Source organism: Benincasa hispida, chromosome 8 (genome assembly GCF_009727055.1).
Source record: "Benincasa hispida cultivar B227 chromosome 8, ASM972705v1, whole genome shotgun sequence".
In the NCBI taxonomy this organism is placed as follows: Eukaryota; Viridiplantae; Streptophyta; class Magnoliopsida; order Cucurbitales; family Cucurbitaceae; genus Benincasa; species Benincasa hispida.
In genome coordinates this window covers 11775590-11797453 of record NC_052356.1, presented here as the reverse complement: position 1 = coordinate 11797453, position 21864 = coordinate 11775590, and the positions used below count along the sequence as shown (strand labels likewise).

The 21864-nt window shown below is 29.2% G+C and overlaps 1 protein-coding gene across 1 annotated transcript; it reads right to left on the bottom strand.

Annotated features, from left to right (window-relative positions):
- Positions 1 to 1227: 1227 nt before the first annotated feature.
- LOC120082713 (MLO-like protein 3) lies at positions 1228 to 15467 on the bottom strand. The gene is made up of 15 exons (XM_039037993.1): positions 15082 to 15467; positions 14949 to 15006; positions 14610 to 14869; positions 13833 to 13949; positions 10873 to 10933; positions 9153 to 9241; positions 7427 to 7501; positions 6736 to 6824; positions 5432 to 5481; positions 5264 to 5304; positions 3905 to 4078; positions 3688 to 3723; positions 3125 to 3192; positions 2021 to 2081; positions 1228 to 1781 (listed from the first exon to the last, which is right to left on the bottom strand). The coding sequence occupies exons 1-15, from the start codon at positions 15205 to 15207 to the stop codon at positions 1341 to 1343; spliced, it is 1746 nt and encodes a 581-aa protein (XP_038893921.1). The 5' UTR covers positions 15208 to 15467; the 3' UTR covers positions 1228 to 1340.
- Between the last annotated feature and the right edge of the window lie 6397 nt (positions 15468 to 21864).

Below are 21864 nucleotides of genomic sequence, written 5' to 3'. Positions count from 1 at the left end.
GACGCATCGACATATTTATTATGATTTTTTCAACGGTTATAGTTGACATAAAATATGTTAATATGTCAACCCAACAAAATCCAATTTCTAAGTTTAACCTATAAGATCTAAATATTATACATTTAAATCAGCCCAAATCTAAGATTCATAAACTATATATTTAAATCAACCCAAACAAATAAAAAATATATAAGATCTAAGATTTAAGATCTAAATACATATATTTCTAAGTTTAACATACTCTAAATCAGCCCAAACAAATAAAAAAATATAAGACCTAAGATTTAAGATTTATAAACATATACAGCCCAACAAATACATTAATCAGCCCAAACAAATAAAAACATACAAGATCTAACATTTAAGATTTATAAACATATACATATAAGATCAGCCCAACAAATACATATATTTCTAATTTTAACATACATATATTTCTAAGTTTAAATAAGCCGAAATAAATAAAAAAAATATAAGATCTAAGTTCGGACGATTATATATTGAAAAACAACTAGAGAAAGAATTTTACCGTTCAGATGATTTTGGACGGACGAACAAATGGAGGACGATTTCGAACAATTTTGTACGGACGGAGGCGTTTGGAGCAAATAGAGAAACACAAATGTTATATGGACGAATGAACGAACGATTTCGAGCAAATGTAGGCATTTGGATGCACAAGACAGAAGCAAAATGAGGAAGATTTCAGAATTTTGGATGGAGAAACGCAAAAAAAGAAGCAAAATCATTTGGATGGAGAAAATTTCGTTCGGAAGGCAGAAAGCTCTCGGTGAGGAAGAAGAAGGGGCGGGTGACGATTTAATGGAGAGGAAGTCGTGTATCGAGTACACGACTTAAGGTAATCGTGTATCGGGTATACGATTACCTCAGTCAACCCTGCATGACTGCTACGGCAGACTGCACGTGCTAGATAGACAGGGACTCATGTACCCGGTATACGATTTAGAGCTAATCGTGTACCAAGTACACAATTAAGGTGTAATCGTATACCTGGTACATGATTTAAAAACCTATTTTTGGGAATACTTCCCCTTCAACTCTATTTTTGTCATTATATACTAAAAAACATTATTTTTTTAAAAAAAAATTCCAAAATTATATTTGATTGTAGACCCTCAACAAATCCCTAGAGTATATCTCAAAGAACCAAAAATGCAATTCAATCAAAATTATTTCACTTATAGCATCCTTCACTACATGATAAAATTATAATAAATATATGAACATCATATATATACTCATCAGATGGGACAATATTTTTACAGCACAAACACCAAAAGTTTTTACATCAAATTAATGACAAAAGCTCAATCCAAAATCTAGGAAACCCGTCTAATTTCATTTTGAGGAGTTAAGGTAATTTTTTCTTTATGGTTTTCACTAGTCTCTCCTATTTTTATCTCCAATACCTTATTTGAAACAACAGATTCATTCTTTGCTACCACAGTTTCTGTATGTTCCTCTTCAACAATTTCATCACATTCAATCATACTGAAACTGTTGAGCTCAGAAAAAGTGGGAGCTCTATGATGGGAAGAGCTCATCTCTTCGGAGCTTAGGGTTTGGACGATGTTGCTATCGAGAGCTCGAGATGACGGGCGCTCGGAAGCGGAACGAGACGAGCCTTCCTGGTGCTGGCTCGAGTCGAGGTCATGGGGATGGGAATGCTTCTTTCTCTTTTGTTTCACATCTTTGTGCCATTTCTTTATGACTTTGGCTGTGTGTTCTTCTAATGCTGCAGCTTTGAACTGTGACCCCATCTAGTGATTTTACAAAAATGTACAATCTCATAAGCTTCATAATGAGGATATTATTATTATTTCCTTCTTAAAGCAACACTTTATATGGAATTGTTTTATATTTAAAAGTTCACAATGCAATACTTATCAACATCGACTTATGTCATAAACTAAAAAGTCAAATATTCGAATTTTAGTTCATAAAAACTAATACTTATTAGGGTGGAAAAGAATTGAAACTCATTGTTGATGTATTTTACCTGTGTGACAAGAGCATAGAGAGGCAGAGTAATGTAACTGCACAACACTTGGACTGTAACCCTACATTAGTTTTTTAAGAAAAGCTTTATTATTTCACATTATGTTTTCAAACTTTATCGTAAGTAAGATAAAAATTGGAAAAAATAGGAAAACTAAACACAAATATAGTTATGAATTAATTCTCTGAATAATTACAATGGGTAACATTTTTAGGGGTAATAACCAAGTTTGTAGCAATATTTTTAAAAAATTGCAAACATAACAAAATCATCGGCGATAGACTTTTATTATTAACAGACTCTTATCAACAATGTGGTATATCATTAATAAACTCCTATTAGCGACATGGTCTATCACTGATAGACTATCTAAATTTTGTCATATTTGTAATTTTTTACATTATATTATATCTGTTAATACTTTGACCCGATTATTATATTTTCAGTTGTCCCTAATTATTACTATTTTAACCACATTTATTGGTCATAAATTTGGTAATGCTAAAAAACTATCATAAATTTTCGAATAGACAAAAATCTCCATTGTTTTCTTCAAAAAAAAAAAAAAAAAAAAAAAAACCTTTTTCTTTCTTCTCTTAATTTGACTTGCCTATGGTGTGATATGAAAAGCCATTTTTTAGTAATCAATCTTTATATTTTTGTCAAAGTAAGCATAATTCAATTTATATAGAGATGTGTTAATGACCTGATTCGTTTCTCCTTTCCCTAGTGTACTAAAAAAACCAATTACAAGTTAAATTAGATGGCTTTATAAAAGCTAGCATTATTATGTCGAGAGAAATCAAATAAGGGAAGATTTTCAAAGATAGAAAAATAAGGGAAACTATTTATATAAAATATCAAACTTTAATCTTCTTTGATAGACGCGGATAGAAGTCTATCATTGAGACTATGTGATAGACGCTGATAGAAGTTTATCAATATCTATCAGTATTTTTTTACCATTTCTATAAATTGTTTGACACTTTTTCTATTTGTAAAAATTTTCCTAAAATAATTGTACATGGAGCCATTTTATTAATTTATCAGTACCATATTGCCATATTATCAGTATTAATTAAAGAAGTTGAATGATATACTTACGCTAAGACCACTCTTATGACGATGACCACCAACTTTTCGTGGTAGCAAGATTTTATCCCATATTGTAGCTGCAAATAATAGAGTATAAAGAAATTAAATCAAGTATATAACTGCAAAAAACATACAAATTTTTTAGTCCAAAGTCAAACTTTAAAAAAGGGTTATTAGTCCCTAAAATTCTAATTTCATATATGTGAAATTTTCAAAAATATCTACCTAGTCCTTATGTTTTTCAATTCTTTTTCTAATAAGACTTATTCTAACATTTTCCAAAATCCTCACATATCCATTAGACACATCATTCAAATTTGCACCTAATAAAACTTTGACCTTACGATTTAATATCTAACAAGTCATGATTTTTAATTTAAAGATGTCCATTATGTTTGGATGAAATCTATTATATACAAATTAGAAGTTTCAGAATCCTAACTATTAGACCGTTTGAAACTTTAGGGATTTATTAGACGTTGTATTAGAAGTTTCTAATTCAAAGACTAAACTTGATTATTCTTAATCAAGGAAAAAAGAAACATCCAAAAAAGAGTAAAGAAGATTTTTACCGTAACCCAGATGAAAAACGAAAATTCGAAGGAATTCTGAAAAGAAAAGGAAAAGAAAAGCGATTAGATAAAAAGAAGATGATAAGTAAATGATAGGCTTGGATTAGAATGACTTATTAAGTACTTAAAAAGACTTTTTTTTCACTTAAGAAAAATAATTCTTTAAACATCTAAATTTCAAAAAGTAAAAAGGGATTTGAGAAATTGCCAAGTTTACCATAAATAAAGTGAAATGAAGAAGGGTGAGAACAAATTTGGGGTGATTAAACCAGAAAAGATCATCACTTGGTTCCACCATTGGAGCTCCTTTGACCACAGCTGTCTTGTCTTGAAGCTCAAGGGCAAGCCTTGCTACTATTACTTCAAGTTTGGTTCCAAGAGCTAGCACTATCTACATTCATATATAAATTAAGAAACATTATAATTTAGAGATTCATAATCTAAATATAAATCTCGTAGCATATTCATAGTGGACTAAAGATTTCTTGGCACTGCTTTCTGCTTTTGGTTGCTGCGAAGATTTTCTTCTTTGCCAGTTTCTTGCCTTATGTTGCTCATATATTTAGTGGGTCATTTTGTCTACTAGGGTTAGCCGTGTGTTTTATGCAGAACATATTGTGTTTTAGAGAGAAAAGGGTGTGCGGCTCTATAGGAGTTCTTGTCGAAGATTTGTTCAACTTTTCTGTCAAATCTTCTGTTGGTTAGTAAACTATGATCTACGGTTGAAGTATTTGCACGGTCAATTGTGTTCGTAAGTAAGCTAACATTTTTGAAGGTTTTTCAAACATATGATGAAAAGAATGGCGAACCTTCAAAAGAACAAATATCACGTTCAGGGGAGCCTAAACGTGAATCTCAATAAAAGAGGGAGTCTCAAGTTTAGGGGGAGTCTAAACTCTTCATTAAGAATAAGCACTTTGTGAGTATAGATAGTGTGTACTATCATATAAGTATTCCTATATGGCACCTAGAGTTGAAAGAATTTAAGGTCCAGTTGCAGGAGTTGATTGATAAGGATGTATTGGACCCAGTGTGTCACCCAATGGAGCACCGATTCTGTTTGTAAATGTTGTTGGTTAAAAGCTGTATATGCATATCAAGGTTTCTATACAGGTTATGAACGTAGGTTAGATAGTAAATGCTGGCAAAAAGGTTGGTAACTGCTGCATTGCTTAATTCTACTGGTGAAACTCTTTTCATTTGAGCATTCTGCCCCCCAGACGTAGATGTGGTTACACCAAACTCGATTATCAACTCTATGCATTTACTCTCTCTTATCTTCTTCATGTCACTATATTATTTGTTTATTTTGCATGTGATATCGTATTTGACTTGTGTGATCAATCTTTAGATTCACCTATTTTTTAAATTTGAACAAATCTCAAAATATAAAAACTAATTAATTAGACCCGGTGCTTCTAATATTTCAAGTTGCTATAGATATTTTGTTAGATTGAGTTTGAACATCTTTATTAAGTTAGGATCTAATGTAACTTTGAAATGTTATATTGGTCTATATTTATTGGATTTCAATAAAATAAAATAGAAATTTACCAAAATGAAATTCTCAACTTACAATTAGTGGAAGGAAAGACACCCAGAGATATGCATTCCAGCCTGTTCATATAGTCATACATATAAATTATTTTCAGCCAATTTTAAATAAATAAAATAATACTTTATTCCAAATTAAAATAAATAAAATTGTTTTAGCTCTTAAATTTAAGGGGTAGAAAAAACTCACCATGTACATCTACAAGAATGAAGACAACTACTATCAGCCACATGAAAGGACTGTCATATAAGTAAGAGAAGAATAAGTTTAAAAGGAAATATAAAATTATTTAATTAATCAAGGGTATTATTATTATTATTATTATGAGGTTAATGTATTAGATAAACATATAATTTTATCTTAAAATTAATTTACAATAAAATGACAGTAAAACATAACCTCATATATCTTCTAAAGATTGTGAAATCTCTACATCTTTTTAAAATAGGATTTTCAAGATGTTCCGTAGGTCAAGATGTCATTCTGAGTTTACCATTCTTAAATTAGATGATCTCAATTTTGGAAGCAATTTATGTATTGTGAGGGAGAAATTGAATCCAATAGTTGACATTTAAGAGCGTTAATTAGAATTTATCCACTTAACTATGTTCATATTGAAACGGTATGAACGATGAAAATCTCAAACTATTTCATTATGGATATAAATTTTTATGGGCTCATGTTTGGGAATTTTCAAAAATAGAAAAATAAGAGAAACTATTTACACAAAATAGCAAAATTCAATCATTTTAGACTTCTACCAGTTTCTATCACTGATATTAGCCTCTAACAATGATAGAGCGAAAATTTTCTATAAATTTTTTGTTTTGATAATTTTTTTAGTGATTTTTTTTTTTTTTTGCTTCCTAAGTCTTTGATCTAGTTTTTATTTGGTTTCTTGCTTCAATATATTACATATTTAGTTTTTAAATTTTGAGTTTGATTTGAATTTAATCCATAAATTTCAAAATATTACAATTTTACCCTTGACGAAATTTGAATTTAATTTTAATTTGATTCCTAAATTTCAAGATTTACACTTTTAACCTTAAATTTTCACTAAATTCTCAATTTTTATCTTTAGTCTTAATGTATATTAATTGATTTAAAAGAGTTAAAATAATTATAATTAATTAAATTTCACTATTTTTCATCATTATTAAAATATTAAATTTAAAATTTCACTTCATAGTTATTTAAAATTAATTAATAGACATTAATGCTAATGATTGAGGGTGAACATTCAATAAAAAATGAAATTAAAAAGTGTAAGACTTGAAACTTACTAAACTTGACACAAAACTCAAATCTTAGAGATATCAGTATAACATTTTAAAATTAGAGACTGAATTGAAAAAAGAAAAACTCAAAATTTAAGGATTAAATGTCTAACATTTTGAAATTAAATAGAAACAAAACTGGACAAAAAAATATTTTTTCCTTTTTTTTTTTTAATATTAAAACTTTTTTAAATATTAATTTAGATAATTTACCTGATACCAACGACGACTTTGAAGTCATCGTGCAATGATCTCTCAATATACTTTTGGAAGTTGAAGGAAATGTTTCCAGGTACATGAGTCTGTTTATAAAAAAAAAAGTAAATATATATTTTAAACAAAATGAAAATAATTCATGAATTTTTTTTTTTTTTTGTACGGATGATCCATTTATAGGCTTCTTTATGATTAATGATTCATTCTCCACAAATATATGAAATCTAACCATTTGCTTACATGAAAGTGAGAGGTGATCATGTCTATCGTAGTCTTAATGCAATGGTCATTCATATCGCGATTTTTATTTTTCTCTTATATTTTCTCCAGTTTTCTCATTGTTTTTTGGTGAGAAAAATGAAAATCTCAATAGAAATGACGATTATGTTAAGACTATATGATCATCCCTAATGCAATATAGTTATAAAATATTTTTTCGTGTTTTCTCCTTTTTTTTCACGATTTGTTGGATTTTCCAACAAAAAAGATGAAAATCCCAATGGACGTGGATATGACCATCTAATATATTATAAGATGTGGTAGTGCGCTCTGATAGTAAACAAAAACTTAAATTTCGTATTTGTGAGGTGGATCATTAATCATTAAGACTCTTCTGAAAGGTCGGTCCGTAAAAAAAAAAAAATCCTGATTCAATAATGAAATCCAAATATAAAAAGATTTTACTAACCACGATGAAACCATGGCGAAGGGTCAAGTAGTCAACTTTGGCCACAGAACGAAAGAACTGTCTGAAGAAGCATTTCTGCAAATTTTCAACCCAAATTAATTTCAAATTCATTTTTAAGAATTTTTTTTTTATCATTATTGTGCTTCCAAATTTATTTTATTAACTTTAAAATTTCTTTGATTTAGTGTTTTTTTTTTCGACAACAATCATATTATGTCAATTGCAGTTATTAACTCATCATATCTTAAAGTTAATTAAAAATTTAAAAGAAATTAAACTAAATTGTAATAAATTTTAAGCCAAGCTTTTCAATGAATATACAAGGGCTTCTTTGTTATGTTGATACTTTGGTTAATTTTAACCTCATATCTTATCAAGCTTATTAATTTCAAAAGTCTCCCTAATTAATATATTAATGACTGACATTAAATGTAATAACAATTTGCGAAGACACTATGTGGTAGATAACATCTTAAATTTTCTCTTAAAAATGTTATTAGATATATATAGACCATTGAGATTAATAAATTAATAAAGTACTACAAATCTTAGGTTGTCGAAAGTATCATTTTACTCCATATAGTTCATGTTTGACTTTGACTATTAACTATACCATTCGTTAATTTTAAATCATAAATTTATTTTTATATTACAATTAAATAATTAAGATGCTATTTAATAACTATTTAATTTTAAAAATTAGGTTTATTTTCTCACATTCTTTTATCATGATTTTTCTTATCCAAATTTAATTCTTTTTAAATCTACTTTTTTGTTTAGTTTTATTTTCAAGAACAATAACCAAAATACAAGAACAATAACCAAAATAAAACTGATATCAAATAGAGCCTAAAATTATTTTCATATGTTTTCTAGTTTGACAAATAAAAAATAATCTATTTCTTATTCACTAAGCTATAGGAGTGTACAAATGACCTGACAACCTGACAATCAAACTACCCAACCTAAACTATAAAGGTTTGGTTCAGTTGAATTTTTCTATTTTTTTCAGATTGAGTTGGGTCTCGAGTTGAATAAAAAAATTTGAGTTGACCTAATCCAACCCGAATTACATACATATATATATATATATTAATAAAAAAATATACATATTTCTTTTAGAATCGACGAATTTGTGAATTCTTTATAAATTACGTTTATTTTTAACATAAAATAACATTTCGTTAAGAAATTTAAACTAACATTTTAGTCAACCTACTGCAATTTAACGTAATAATAATAATAATAATAATAATAATAAATAAATAAATAATAATAATAATATATTTCTTTTAGAATCGATGAATTTGTGAATTTTTAATGTTTTACTTTGTTTAAAGTTTGCAATAGATATTACGAGTATTTGGTATTTAACATTGGAGTCTTATGAGATTTCAGTTATTAGACATGTGTTATCGATAAATTTAAGCATTTTAAAGTAATACAAAAAATAACTCGACAACCTAACCCAGTCCAAATTTTAAGAGTCGAGTTGAAGACAATTATAGAATCTTTTGGGTTGACAACTCGACCAACCTGAAATTTTAGGTTGATTAAAAAAAATCCTACAACCCAACCCATGTACATTCCTACTAGGTTGGATTGGACTAAGTTGTCATTATAGTTTACTAGATATAAGATTGCAAAAATAGAAATAAAATACAAACCATCACATACACACACATATATATGTGAAAACGAAAGATAGGATAGTAAGTGAACGTACAGTCCAGAGAAGCAATGGTGGAGTTGCACAAGAACTGATGTGCCGACGTCCGAATGTCGTTTGCCTTGTCAGCCGAAAACGATTTGGATCTAATAATTTCAAAGTTAAATCAAAATTAGTTGTTTTTTAGATAATAAAGATTTGAATCAATCTCAAGGAAACAAGGATAATACACATTAATTATTAACTACAATCGAATGTTTACCACACAAAAAAGTTGATTTTCTTAATCATTTTTTTTTACTATAGAAAATCAAAACCCAAAAAAGAGATTTGGAGTAGGTTTTTATTTAATATGTAATTAATTATTGGGTTGTTACCAATTTGCTAATTCTATGAATTGAATTATTGACTTTTAAAATTAATCTTTTAATAAGATACAAATAAATAGGAAAATTTTCATAGATAGAGTTAAACTATTCACATAAATAACAAAAAAAAAAAAAAAAAACTCATAGACTTCTGTCGGCGTCTATCAGTGATGGACTTCTGTCAGCGTCTATCACTGATGTACTTCTGTTAGTCTCTATCAACCTCTATCAAAGAAGATTAAAATTTTATTATTTTGTGTAAATAGTTTCTAATAAAAAAGGAAAAAAAAAACAAACGTGATATAAATCTAATTTTTTAAAATCTATGGTTCTCCATAAATTTTTAAGCCTGAGTTACACAAATATAAATTTTCTCCACCCTTAAAAATTTAGGTTTCCAAAGCCCTTCCATCAAGCCTCCCCAATTATTGTCTTTCCATAGTTCTTAATCTTTTTCTTTTTTCCTTAAATCTAATATTGCAAATTTATATTAGATTATAGTCTCTAAATTTTACCACCTATAGCATTTTAGTTATTGTATTTTTACTTTCATTAATTTCTTTACATCCAAACTTATAAATATCTAAAGTTAATCCAAAATATTTATTATCTAACTAAAAGGTAACTGAAAACAACCTGTTCAAAAAAAAAAATAAATAAAAAAATAAAAAAATTCATGGTCCATTTATTTATTTGTTTTTCAGAAGACCCATAGTCTATGTATGAAAGTCAAAAAGTAGCACCACCATGTACTATATGAGACCATATTAATTTCCCATAATTGTTACTTAAACTTCACAATAATATTAATATTGAAGCCTAAATTAATTCCGCGTATAGTTCAACTAGTTTCAAACATTATATATTTCACTTCCAACTATAAACTTCATCTTCACATGTTAGACTTAATAGATAAATAAATAAATAACTGGAACTAAGTTATCACATAACAAAATTAGGCATCGTTTGGTAACTATTTCTGTGTTTGATTTTTGAAAATTAAATCTATTTCATTTCTATTTCTTATAATGATTTGCATCTTTCTTGATTATAATAGTTGAATTCTAAGTCAAATTCCAAAAACAGAAATAAGTTTTTGAAAGCTACTTTTTGTTTGTTTTCAAAATTTAGCTTGATTCTTTAAATCATTGGTAAAAAGAATATAGCAAATAAAGAAATTTGGAGTTGAAACTAGTGTCTATAGACCTAATTTTCAAAAACAAAAAATGAAAAAATAAATAATTACCAAATTGGAGCCTTTCTACTAAAATAATAATAATAATAATAATTGGAGCCTTTTCAAATATATATATATATATAATTCAACGGAAAATAATAATAATAATCATAATAATCAAATACTAGTTTAATGGATATCACAATAAGTAAAATTAAATTGTTTCAATTACCATTGGCCACTTGATAATCCAACGTATGAGTTTCTTCCTCCCAAGCTTTCCAACGCCTCATCTGTTTAAATTTCGTTTGAAAAAAAGGGAAAAAAAAGTTAATTAAATATTCCAATCCAAATGCAATTATAGCTTAATTGACATTCATGTGTTAATAATTACGAGATTTATAATTCATATCTATCTACTTCCCATTCTGAAAAAATATATCTTGAAACTTAGCAAAAATATTTTTAACAAGAAAAAAATATAAAATTAACCTTTAAATTAAGAAAATAATTTTATTGAACGATTATGTCTTTTTTTTTCTTCAAAATAATAATAAAGAAATAATAAAATCATCATGAAAGAGACACTAATAAAATCATGTTAATGTATTTGATCATAACAATGAAGATATATAAATATATATATAGAAAAAGAATTAAATATTGATGATATTGACTAATTCCAATTTTTATTTTTTTGGAAGTAGACTTAGTTATTAGCGTTGAAATGTCTAAATTATTTGAAAATTTATTATTTTTTTAAAAAAGAAAAATTTAAATCTATAATCCTCGAAACTAAGGGTATACATGGATTTGATTGAGTTGAGAGAATTTTTTGGATCAACCAGAAATTTCGGATTGATTGAGTTGGCTACCCAAATGATGGCATCCAACCCAACCCAACTCAATCCAGCCCTTAAAATCTGAGTTGGATTGAGTTGTCAGGTAATTTATTTTTTCTTTTCTTCTTTTAATTACATTTTTTTATTAACTTAAAATATTTAAATTTGTGTACCTCACATATTAATATCAAAATCCAAGATATCTATTACAAATATTATAATATATATATATATATATATATATTTTAATAATACTAAAAATTCGAATTGGTTTGGGTCAACTCAAATTTTTAAAACTATAACTCGGACCCGACCCAAACCCAATAAAACATAAAAAATTTAATCTAATCCAAAATTAAAACTAATTCAACCAAATCTTTACAATTTAAGTTAGATAGTCTAGATTATTTGGATTATCGAGTCACTTCAACATTCCTATTCAAAACTATATGTATAACATTTTATTTAAGTTTCAGTTTTATTTGGGATGCAAAGTCAATGCATGACAATCATATCTATAGTAAATAAATTAAAAAGGTATACTGAAAAATTCAAATATTGTCACGCCCAAATTAAATTGAATACTAAAAATTCCGTTGACTGTCGACTTGGACAGTTTGACAATAATACTTGATTTATTACTAGCTAAGTTTATTAAGCATCGCAAAACGACACTACAAGCTACCATTTTGAAGCATTCTAGAATTTTGTAGCGTAACAAATAATTGGAAACCTTCAAAGAAAGTCAACATCAAACCTCCAGTCTTTTTTACTCTTTTATTATTTTTATTTATTGCAATTATTTCTTTCTTTATTTGTTTGTTTGAAAGAATATTACCTATATTTAAACACAACGTATTATTCTTGACTATCGAATTTTTAATTTGTTTTAGAATTATTTCTATTTTAATAATATCATGATCCGACTGTACATAGAAAAAAAAAACATGCTCTAACCACTCACACCTTAATTTAGTTCCCATATTCCTTTTCCTTTTCCTTTAAAAAAATTATTCTTTGTAATTTTTAAATATAAAATTTTATTTTAATTATCTTAAAATATTATTTTCGTTATGAATTATTTAACATCACTTAACAAAAATATGGGATTTCATTAGTTTAGTAAACACATGTCTGGATCATTTATCTTATACTATATTATTTACAATATCTTTTATTTAAGAACATTATATATATGAGAAGAAATGTTTTTTTTTTTAATTCAATAGAAGAAGGAAAAAAATCAAACTTTGAACTAAAACGTCATCTAAATATTTTAAAGTATAATATTAAAAAATAGAATATAGAGATTAAATTAATAGAGATCTTAGATAAATAACAAAATTAATTTTATATATAGAGAGAGCATAAAAGTTTGAAATTTTCTAGAACTATATTTAAAACAAAAAAAGTGAAAAGTTTTGACTACAACAATACATGATATAAGGTATTAATTAGTTCAATTTCTAATTTTCCTATTTTCATTTATGAACCTTTTTTATATCCACACTATACTTCTTAAACATTTATATTTATTTTATTTTGGTCCTGAAGTTACAAAATTTATATTTTAACCCTGAAATTTTAAAAGTAATTTGCTCAGTTTTTGTTATATTATTTTATCATCTAATTAATATTTACTTGCCAAATGCTAGTCTTTAACTTAAGATGCTTAAAATCTTGCCTATGTTAATATACTAGTATAGATATTTGTTATTTCGTTAAAAGAAAAATATCTTTTTGATCATTAGATTTTAGATTTAGTTTATATATTTGGTCCATAAATTTCAAAATACTAAACAATTAATTCTTAAGTTCAAATTTGGTTTTATTTTAGTCCCAAGTTTCAAAATATTACAATTTTACTTTTGAAATTTGAATTTTGTTCCAATTTTGTCCATACATTTATCATTTTTTCACTAAAAACTCTACATTGGTATTGTTTAATTTAAAAATTATACAATTTTATTTTTAAAATTAAAATTAAAATTTTATTTCATAATCCTTTTAAATTGATTAATACACATTGACATTAAAAACTAAAAGTGAGTATTTAATAAAAATTGAGGTTAAAATTATAAATCTATTTCACCTACCAAACAACCTAAAACAAAAACTCAAATCTTCAAGGATAAAATCGTAAAGATTTTGAAACAATTCAAACTATACTCAAAATCTAATGATTAAAAGTGTAAATTTTTAAAATTTAGATATCAAATAGAAATTAGATCCAATATCTAAAATCTAAATATGTATTTTTTTTCATCCTTTAAATAGAGTTTTTCGGCCAAAATAGACGAAAAATTTAGAGACTAAAATGAAATAAAGGAGTGAGAGAGAGAAAATAGACCTTGGCCTTTCCTAACGCCATGGTGAGGACACTGTAAACAATCTGCATAACAGCCAACACGAAGATGAAATTGTTGAGTTGATTCATTCCACCTTGTGACATCAATGACGCTTTCCCCTGCCACAAATTCAGCATTTAATTTCACTTTTTGACTTTTGAAAAAGAAAATTATAAATACTATTATGATCCTATATTTTCTAGTCTCTATTAATTTTGATCCGTTTATCTTGATCTTTGTATCTTCATTTTTTTTGTTCTTTTGTTCATTTTAGTCCTTATATTTTGAAAATTATTCATTTTCATTTTTAAATTATCAAAATGGTATTCTCTTAAAGTTCAAGGATCAAAATAAACTTGAAAGCAAAAAAGTTAGAGTGAACATTTTGAAAGTATAGAAACCAAAATTAATCAATGTAAAAAATAAAGTTACTGAAATGAACATTTTGAAGGTATAGATTAAAATGAATACAAGAAAAAAATTATAGACATAGTATTAAATTTTAATCGACATATCGATATTTCTATTATATCGTAAAAAAATTCACGAAACATAATAATTAAGAAACAAAATATCACTAATATAAATAATAAATATATTAATTTATTTGATAATTATAAAATATTTATTTATTAATTTAAATTTATTTTTTGAATTTATATAATTTTTCCAAAACATTGATGATAGGGATCAAAATAGTATTAACAAAAAAAGCTTGAACCGAGTTCACTCGCTCAACTCGACTCGTCGTGGACTCAGTCAGTATTCCCAATCCTTACCTTCGCAGTACAGTAATCAGAAGAAGATGAAGAAGAAGAAGAATCGCCGCTACTACTACTCTCAACTTTCTCCGGCAGCCATGAAAACGACGACTGATTTGATCGAAATTGCTCCATCTCTAAATTCTTATTGGCAGTGATCTGTATTTCTCTCTGGCACGGAAGCATGGTATACGCTACGCTATTTGGAATGCAAATCTTAGATACTGGCTGTTGAGTTACCGTCAGAGTTAGCGACATGAACCCTAGAAGCATCAACACTGCACAACCGATAAACAATTACGGATACTGAAATCATTAAAAACCTCCTCGATTTCAGAATTTTTGGGGAAATCGTACCTGATTTTAGCTTCTCAACCGCTTCGAACAATGCTGCTTTCCTCTTCCGCTTCAACCACTACGCCAAATCAAAATCAAAATCAAAATAAAATGGAATAGAATCTCTGCTACATACAACTAGATTTAGACTTACATTGGAGAGGAGATGAATCAAATGCTCGAGGAACAGAGAGAGGGAGATGAAGAAGAAGCAGACAGCAGCCACGGCCCAAGTGGAGGTGAATTGGAGTGAGGAAGGGTCTACGGCTGCGGCGGCCATTAAAACGACGACGACGACAACCGGAAGAAACGCAAAATCAAAATGAAAATCAAAGCAGTGGGATGATGTGTATTCTGTGAGGCGTGATGAGAAGGAAGAGATTTGATATTGATAGTGAAAGTGTTGACGAATTGAGAGTAGAGGGAGACTTTTGGGGGAGAATTGAAGTGAAGTCTTTCAAATGAAATGAAGGCTGTGCTTCGGCCTCTGGCGCCAGTAGTTCTTGGTGGAGGTTTTGTCTGAGGCGCCGTGTAGTTGAGAATTAGGAATTTTTAATGCCGTTCCTTTCGAAACTACCAATCTACTTATACTCTATTTTTAAAAAAACAAAATTAATTTTTTTTTAATTTATTTATTTAAATTGCCCTGACCCACCCAGTCGAGGCAGTTGAGACTTCATAGAATCGTTTCAATGGAGTTTTCACTCTTCAAATCATTAAAGTTTAAATCATTGGATAATTATGGCGACATTTTTTTTTTCTTTTTGAGTTTAGGAAACCAACAACAAAACCATCCAACTAAAAAATTACATCTAAAGGAAAGAGTAAGGGGACGTAGACAAAGACTTGTTAACCCAACTCAATGAACACCTACATCTGGGAGGTTTCCCGCCTAGGTGAAAAGAGATCCACTAAAATGTAACTTAGTTTTACAACATACACTTCAACTTACATTACAGTAAATTGAATACTAGCGAGCAAGTTAGACTCCCCCTAACACCAACACCGATACTGCTTATGGTGGAATCTGTAGATTTAGGCTCCTCATGCCACAACAACGACTTCACCTACTAGTTGAAAGAACGCTCAACCAGCACTCTACCACAGTACTATATCGAATCTACTTGGACAACCCAAGCTTCAAAGAACCATTGTATTTCTTTTTCTGAATATGCAATGACTCGAATACACGAGTTTTCTTCTGAATTATTGTCAATCAATTCACATCTACAAGAAAATGGCTTGCCCTAAAAACCACACTGAAGGCACAAATAAAGACAAGCCTCATAAGGCAAGAGAGCCATAAACGAAAACAACACAAACAAAGAAAAGTTCACCCTAGCAAATCTGCCACAAATAAGGAAAGAATATTCACAGCTCCCCTTTTGGAGTAAGATTTTCTTTTATTGGCAAACCAATCAAACTACAGCCTGAGCAACAAAACCAAAAAGAGACGAGAATAAGAACAACCAACAACCAAACAAAACAACCAACCAAAAAAACACTACCATGTTGGGTTTTATGTTCTAAAACTCGTGGTTTGTAAACAATAGAACTTATTCTGAAAATTCAATAAGTTGTTATTGAATAGATGTTTTGCTTATTAGAAATCCAATAAACCTAAAAATCCCTTGACTATTACATTGAGTACTTGAACTTTATGTGGAGACATAAAAGTGGATTAGGTTCGAGTAAATAGTCAAAATGATCTATAATATATGAATAAGATTGAGTGTTTTATTCTGGTAACACTATTGGATGCGGTCTATTCTATAGTTGTTACAAAGAGTTGTAAAGTGCTACAAACGAAGTGATCCTAATTTGTACATGTTGTGACATGAGGAGTGAAGGTGTCCCTGTACAAAAGGGTTTGTACAAGATCGGACCATGAAATCAGTCACTCTTACTTTATAACGCTGTTTACTATTTAAGACTGAATATTTCAAAGCGATTACTTAGGTAACTTGACCTCAATCCTGAGCTAATTATGAACTCCTGTTTATTCAGGATTATCTTTAGATTTGCATACGTGAGGGTTGGCTCAACAACGCTGACTCAATAAACTCCCATATCAAGGGTAAGACTGAATAGATAGTTGGGAACATAGAGTGAGAGACGAAATTCACTCATACCTGCTATTAGGGATAATAAAGAGGTTGTTCCCTTAAGTGCTGATTCTAGGTCTTGAACAAGAGGCCCTACCCTCTCACTAGCCCGAGAGGGACTCGGTTTATTGATTGGATCACAAATCAATTGTTCATTAAATAATCAGTGAGACTTAAGGAACAAGAGGTAATCTCGGGGGTAAAACAGAGATTTGACCCGACCGTTATTACGAACAACCTGTGAAGGGTTAACGAATAGGGGAGTTCAACTATGGGCTTTAGTGGAGTGAACAATTAGTTAACGAATGGGGTTAATTCGGTCTAATGAGTTTAGCCAATTAATCTCGGATGGTTGAAACCCATGATCTGTAGGTCCGCAAGGTCCCCTACTAGTTAGCTTTAGAGTAGTGTGATAAGTTAATTTGAAATGTTCAAATTAGAATTAAACGAAATTGGAGAATTAATATTTAAATATGATTTAAATATATGAAGGTGGATTTGTGTAAAATTAATTTAATATTTGATATTAAATTAATTTGAATTATTTAAATTGTTTAAATAGTTATTTATTAATTAAAAAAATTAATTTTGTAAAATTAATAATATTTTCAATTTTATAAAATAAATTAATTTATGAAATCAATTGAAAGTTGAAAAAGATAAAGAAAAACACAAATTGGATTTTCGGTTTTTTCCACAATCACCTTCAAGTTGCTCACCCATAACCCACCATCTTTAGGCTTCAATTACTTCAAGCATGAGCTGCATCTCATGTAACTATCTTCTTTGCATGACTGTCTGTAATATATTGAGAAGATTGGAGTGAATTTGAGGCATGCAATCTAAATAACTTTTGCTGAAAATTCGTGGTGAAGAAGGTGTTCTTCAATCAGGTTGCTGCTATGAGTACTTCTCCAAGTTCCCGCTTATTTTGAGTCCCACAACTCAATCTAGAGCACCAAGAGAATAGTGGGGAAGATCTTGTGGTGGTATGCAACGAGATTTGGAGAGATTTGCAGCTACAAATCGAGATTTCAAGAGTTCTACAAAGGTATAACTTAAAACCTATTTATTTCTGCAAGAGCATGCTTTAGTTTTTGCCAAAATTAATGAATTAGAATGATTATTGATCCTTGTAACTTCTGCTGCATGCTGATACAATCCAACATACCAGCCCAAAAAAAAAAAAAAAAAAATTTTACAGATGATTTAAAACAAAGGAGCCTATTTTCTTTTATAACTAAGGAGTCCACCCCCTCTATCAAATTTTACCAATGTGGATTCCACTTCTTGTCAAACCTAACAAATTCTACCTTGGTAAGATATTTGAATAATCCACATATTCTGAAACATTCATTGTCTTCATCGACGATTATAATTTCCAAATAAGAGAATTATAAAACACTCTACCATAAAGAGTAGACCACTTGGAATATCACCTTTTGAGAATTTTCTTTTTTGTCACATGCCGATAAACCTTGCTGAAATTTATGGTACAACTTCCACTTACTTGGTTCATGTGGAAGTCCTTTAGCCATCGACATAACTTTCACCACACACCTTGCATAATTGCCAAGTCAATGTTTGTGTGCAAATTTGTGGAACCACTAACATCACTTCCTCCATAATGGTAAAGCGGTCATACCAAAATGATGATTTTCGTCTTATTCAGAGGGGGTCACTGCCTTTCCTGGCGAGAAAGGCAATGTTAGCATCTGACTTAGAGCCTTTTGACGAACCTGTTGTGTTAGAACAATCATTTTTCATGTGTCCAGACTGTCCACATTCCCAACAAACCTTTTTTTGCACGAACTCTTTCTTCTTATATTTGCTAGCTACCAGCATTGAATTCTTTTGTGAAGCATGTCCTTCATTCTTTTTTCCTTTGACAAAAGTTTACTAGTAACCTCAGAAAAATCTAAAGTTTCTTTGTCGTCAAGATTGGTTTCATGTGTCCATAAGAAGGAGGAAATGACTAGATGAGTTGGAGTGCCTTATCTTCATATTCTATCTTCACTCCTATCACCTCCAGCTCAGAAACAATGCCATTGAGAATACTCAAATGATCAAAGATTTTTGTACTTTCCACCATTCGTAACATGTGAAACTACTCTTTTAGGTACAATCGATTTGAGATGCTTTTTGTTTGATATATTGCTTCAAGCTTCTTCCACAACTCTTTGACTGTTGAAATTCCATGCACAATTGCAAGAACATTTTTAGCCAAATTTAGTCTGATTGCACTTGCAGTTCTCAAATTCATCTCTTCTCAATCTTCATCGCTCATGTTGGATTTCTTAGAATCTCTGCTGGACTCTCCTGGACTACCATCACCGCTTAATTCTTTAGAAGCATCATTGACTAGTCTTCCCTTCAAAGCCTTGTGTAACCCAACTTGTATTAGGGCATCCTTGACTTGCACTTGCAACAAGCCGAAGTTGATCATTCCATCAAAATTCTCTACATCAAACTTTACTGTGCTCATAAAGCTTGACATATCTGCTTCTTTTCCTAGCAAAATAGTAAATAGTGAACAATTTACAGTATTCACAAACACCGCAACCTGTTTCAAGAATTTCTTTCTGATATGGAAGTTCAGACAATGCTTAGAAATTCAAGAAACTACAAACCTGGCACTCTGATATCACTTGTTGGAAAAAAAATCTCTCAGTTATACCGCAGGAGTATAAATAGAAAATAACAGAGAAATTAAAAGAAAACAACAAAACTAAAAACACAAGAATTTGCGTGGAAAACTCCCCAATTGGAGAAAAACTACGAACAAGAAAAAATCTAGTATGTAAAAAATTGCTACATTCACACAAAGATCTCCCTCCGACCCCAAGTATAAAATCATTCTCTTCAAAACTTTTGTCTACTCATACCTTTTTTCTTTTTCTCACTCTCAAAGTAGAAAAAACAAATAGGAATTTAATTAGCATATTTAAGCTTAAAGTTTTTTTTTTGTTACTAATTGGGATGATTTAAAATAAAGGAGCTATCTCCTTTTATAATAAGGAGCCCACCCCCTCTATCAAATTTTATCAATGTGAGACTCCACATCTTGCCAAACCCTACACTAGCGTTAGAGAGTATCGATTCCAACCAAATTTCCACATATTTTCTCTCTATTTCTTATGTTTCTTGATTCTTGGATGTACTCAAACAATTCCTTGATGTCCATCATGAAGATTATGGACTAAGGTACACGTTCTAGCTTAGGCATAGAGTAATTTTTACCGTTTTGCACACTTGTGAAGTTTGGATTGTTTTATAATAATTTCTTGTATTGTCTTTCAATTCTTTCTCTGATTATGAGCGTTTATGATTGTATCTCTACTTGAGGATGTATGACCATTAACTAAAGCTTAATTTGCAATATCTGACATTTAATTGTTTATTAATCCACAAATCACAATAGGTTAAATTAGCTTGTAAGTTGTGAATCGATATCAACGAACATTGATTAATTAATATAGGAAAGAATTATATTGAATGATTAATTAGGCGTTTCCTATTAGAAATTCATCTTAGCAAATTTCTTAATCTTAATGCGGTTAGTCAACTAATTAGGTGCATTCATCTAATTAAATTGGCTAATTAGATAATCTGGACTCTCACCTAGCTTTTCTAGATGAGTTGGCTAAAGGTAGATGATATAGGAATTATCTGATGGACCTATGATCGGTTGAAAATTGGGGAATTAACACAAAAGCCTAAGCTAGATAGTTTAATTATTTGAATTCAATCTCTCTTTAATTTTATGCAATTAATTTTTCTTGCAACTAAACAAATCAATCTCAAAATCCCCTTCTGGTTACCTTAGGATTGTAAACAGTTTAATTGAGAAATTTTGTAGTTCCCTGAGCTCAACACGTGCTACCACTACCACAAAATTATGTAGAAACGATTAATTTATTTGGTTTGGAATTAGGCAAAAAATTTCACCGATCAGAGCTCCAATGTGATTAAATAGGTTAACGACCTTTCAATCAAAGTATGATGATTGTTCAAAAAAATAATATTATAAAGCCCCTCACAAAATAGTCATTGCTTCAACAATCTTGATCTCATTGTATATTAGAATGAATTTAGGCCATGTTTATTTCCCTAAAAATGTAATCCATCAATGATAATTTGAAAAGTGAACCACATTTGATTATTTTTATTGTTGTTGTTTACCTATATTCTGTAACATAATGAACCTGGAGTCGAGGCATCACAATTTCCTTGACATTTCGATCCATTCACAAACTACTTTTTGCAAGGAAACCCTTTTCAATTGATGCATAGATCGAATCAATGTCAGCTTGCACATATTGAAACAACCTCTAATTTTTTTGGCTTCTCAAATTTGCCATGCAATGGTGGAAAAAGAAAACGAGAGCATATTTCCTTCTAAATGTGACATTCAGACATAATATGGATTTTTTTTATTTGATTCCTGCATCGAACACACAATAGATAAATATGGATCCTTTATAGTCCAAGCACGTATGTAAAATTTCTTTGAATAAAAGGATCAATGTAATATTAAAGAGAATTGTTAGAATCTAATGGGTGGTAATAATCGTTTCAATAATGCCACTATATATATAAATTTTCTCAACTTATTTAAGAGACCTATGTGATAAATATTTTTTAAAAAAATTACATTTTTAGTCCTCAAGTTTTGAGAATAAATACATTTGATCATTTGGTTTTTAACATGCATTTTTCTAGTCCCTTGGATCTTAAAAATAGGCTTAAAAGTTCTTTGAGGAGGGAAGAATATAACACCCCGCAATTTAATTATTGGTGTGAAATATTCAAATTGAAAATTAATTCTTCCT

Coding starts and splice junctions, on each gene's coding strand:
- LOC120082713 (XM_039037993.1), bottom strand. CDS start 15,207: ATGGCCGCCGCAGCCGTAGACCCTTCCTCACTCCAATTCACCTCCACT. Junction 4,079..5,263: donor TGTCTTTCCTTCCACTAATT/GTAAGTTGAGAA, acceptor ATATGAATGTAG/ATAGTGCTAGCTCTTGGAAC. Junction 1,782..2,020: donor TCTATGCTCTTGTCACACAG/GTAAAATACATC, acceptor TAAAATCACTAG/ATGGGGTCACAGTTCAAAGC.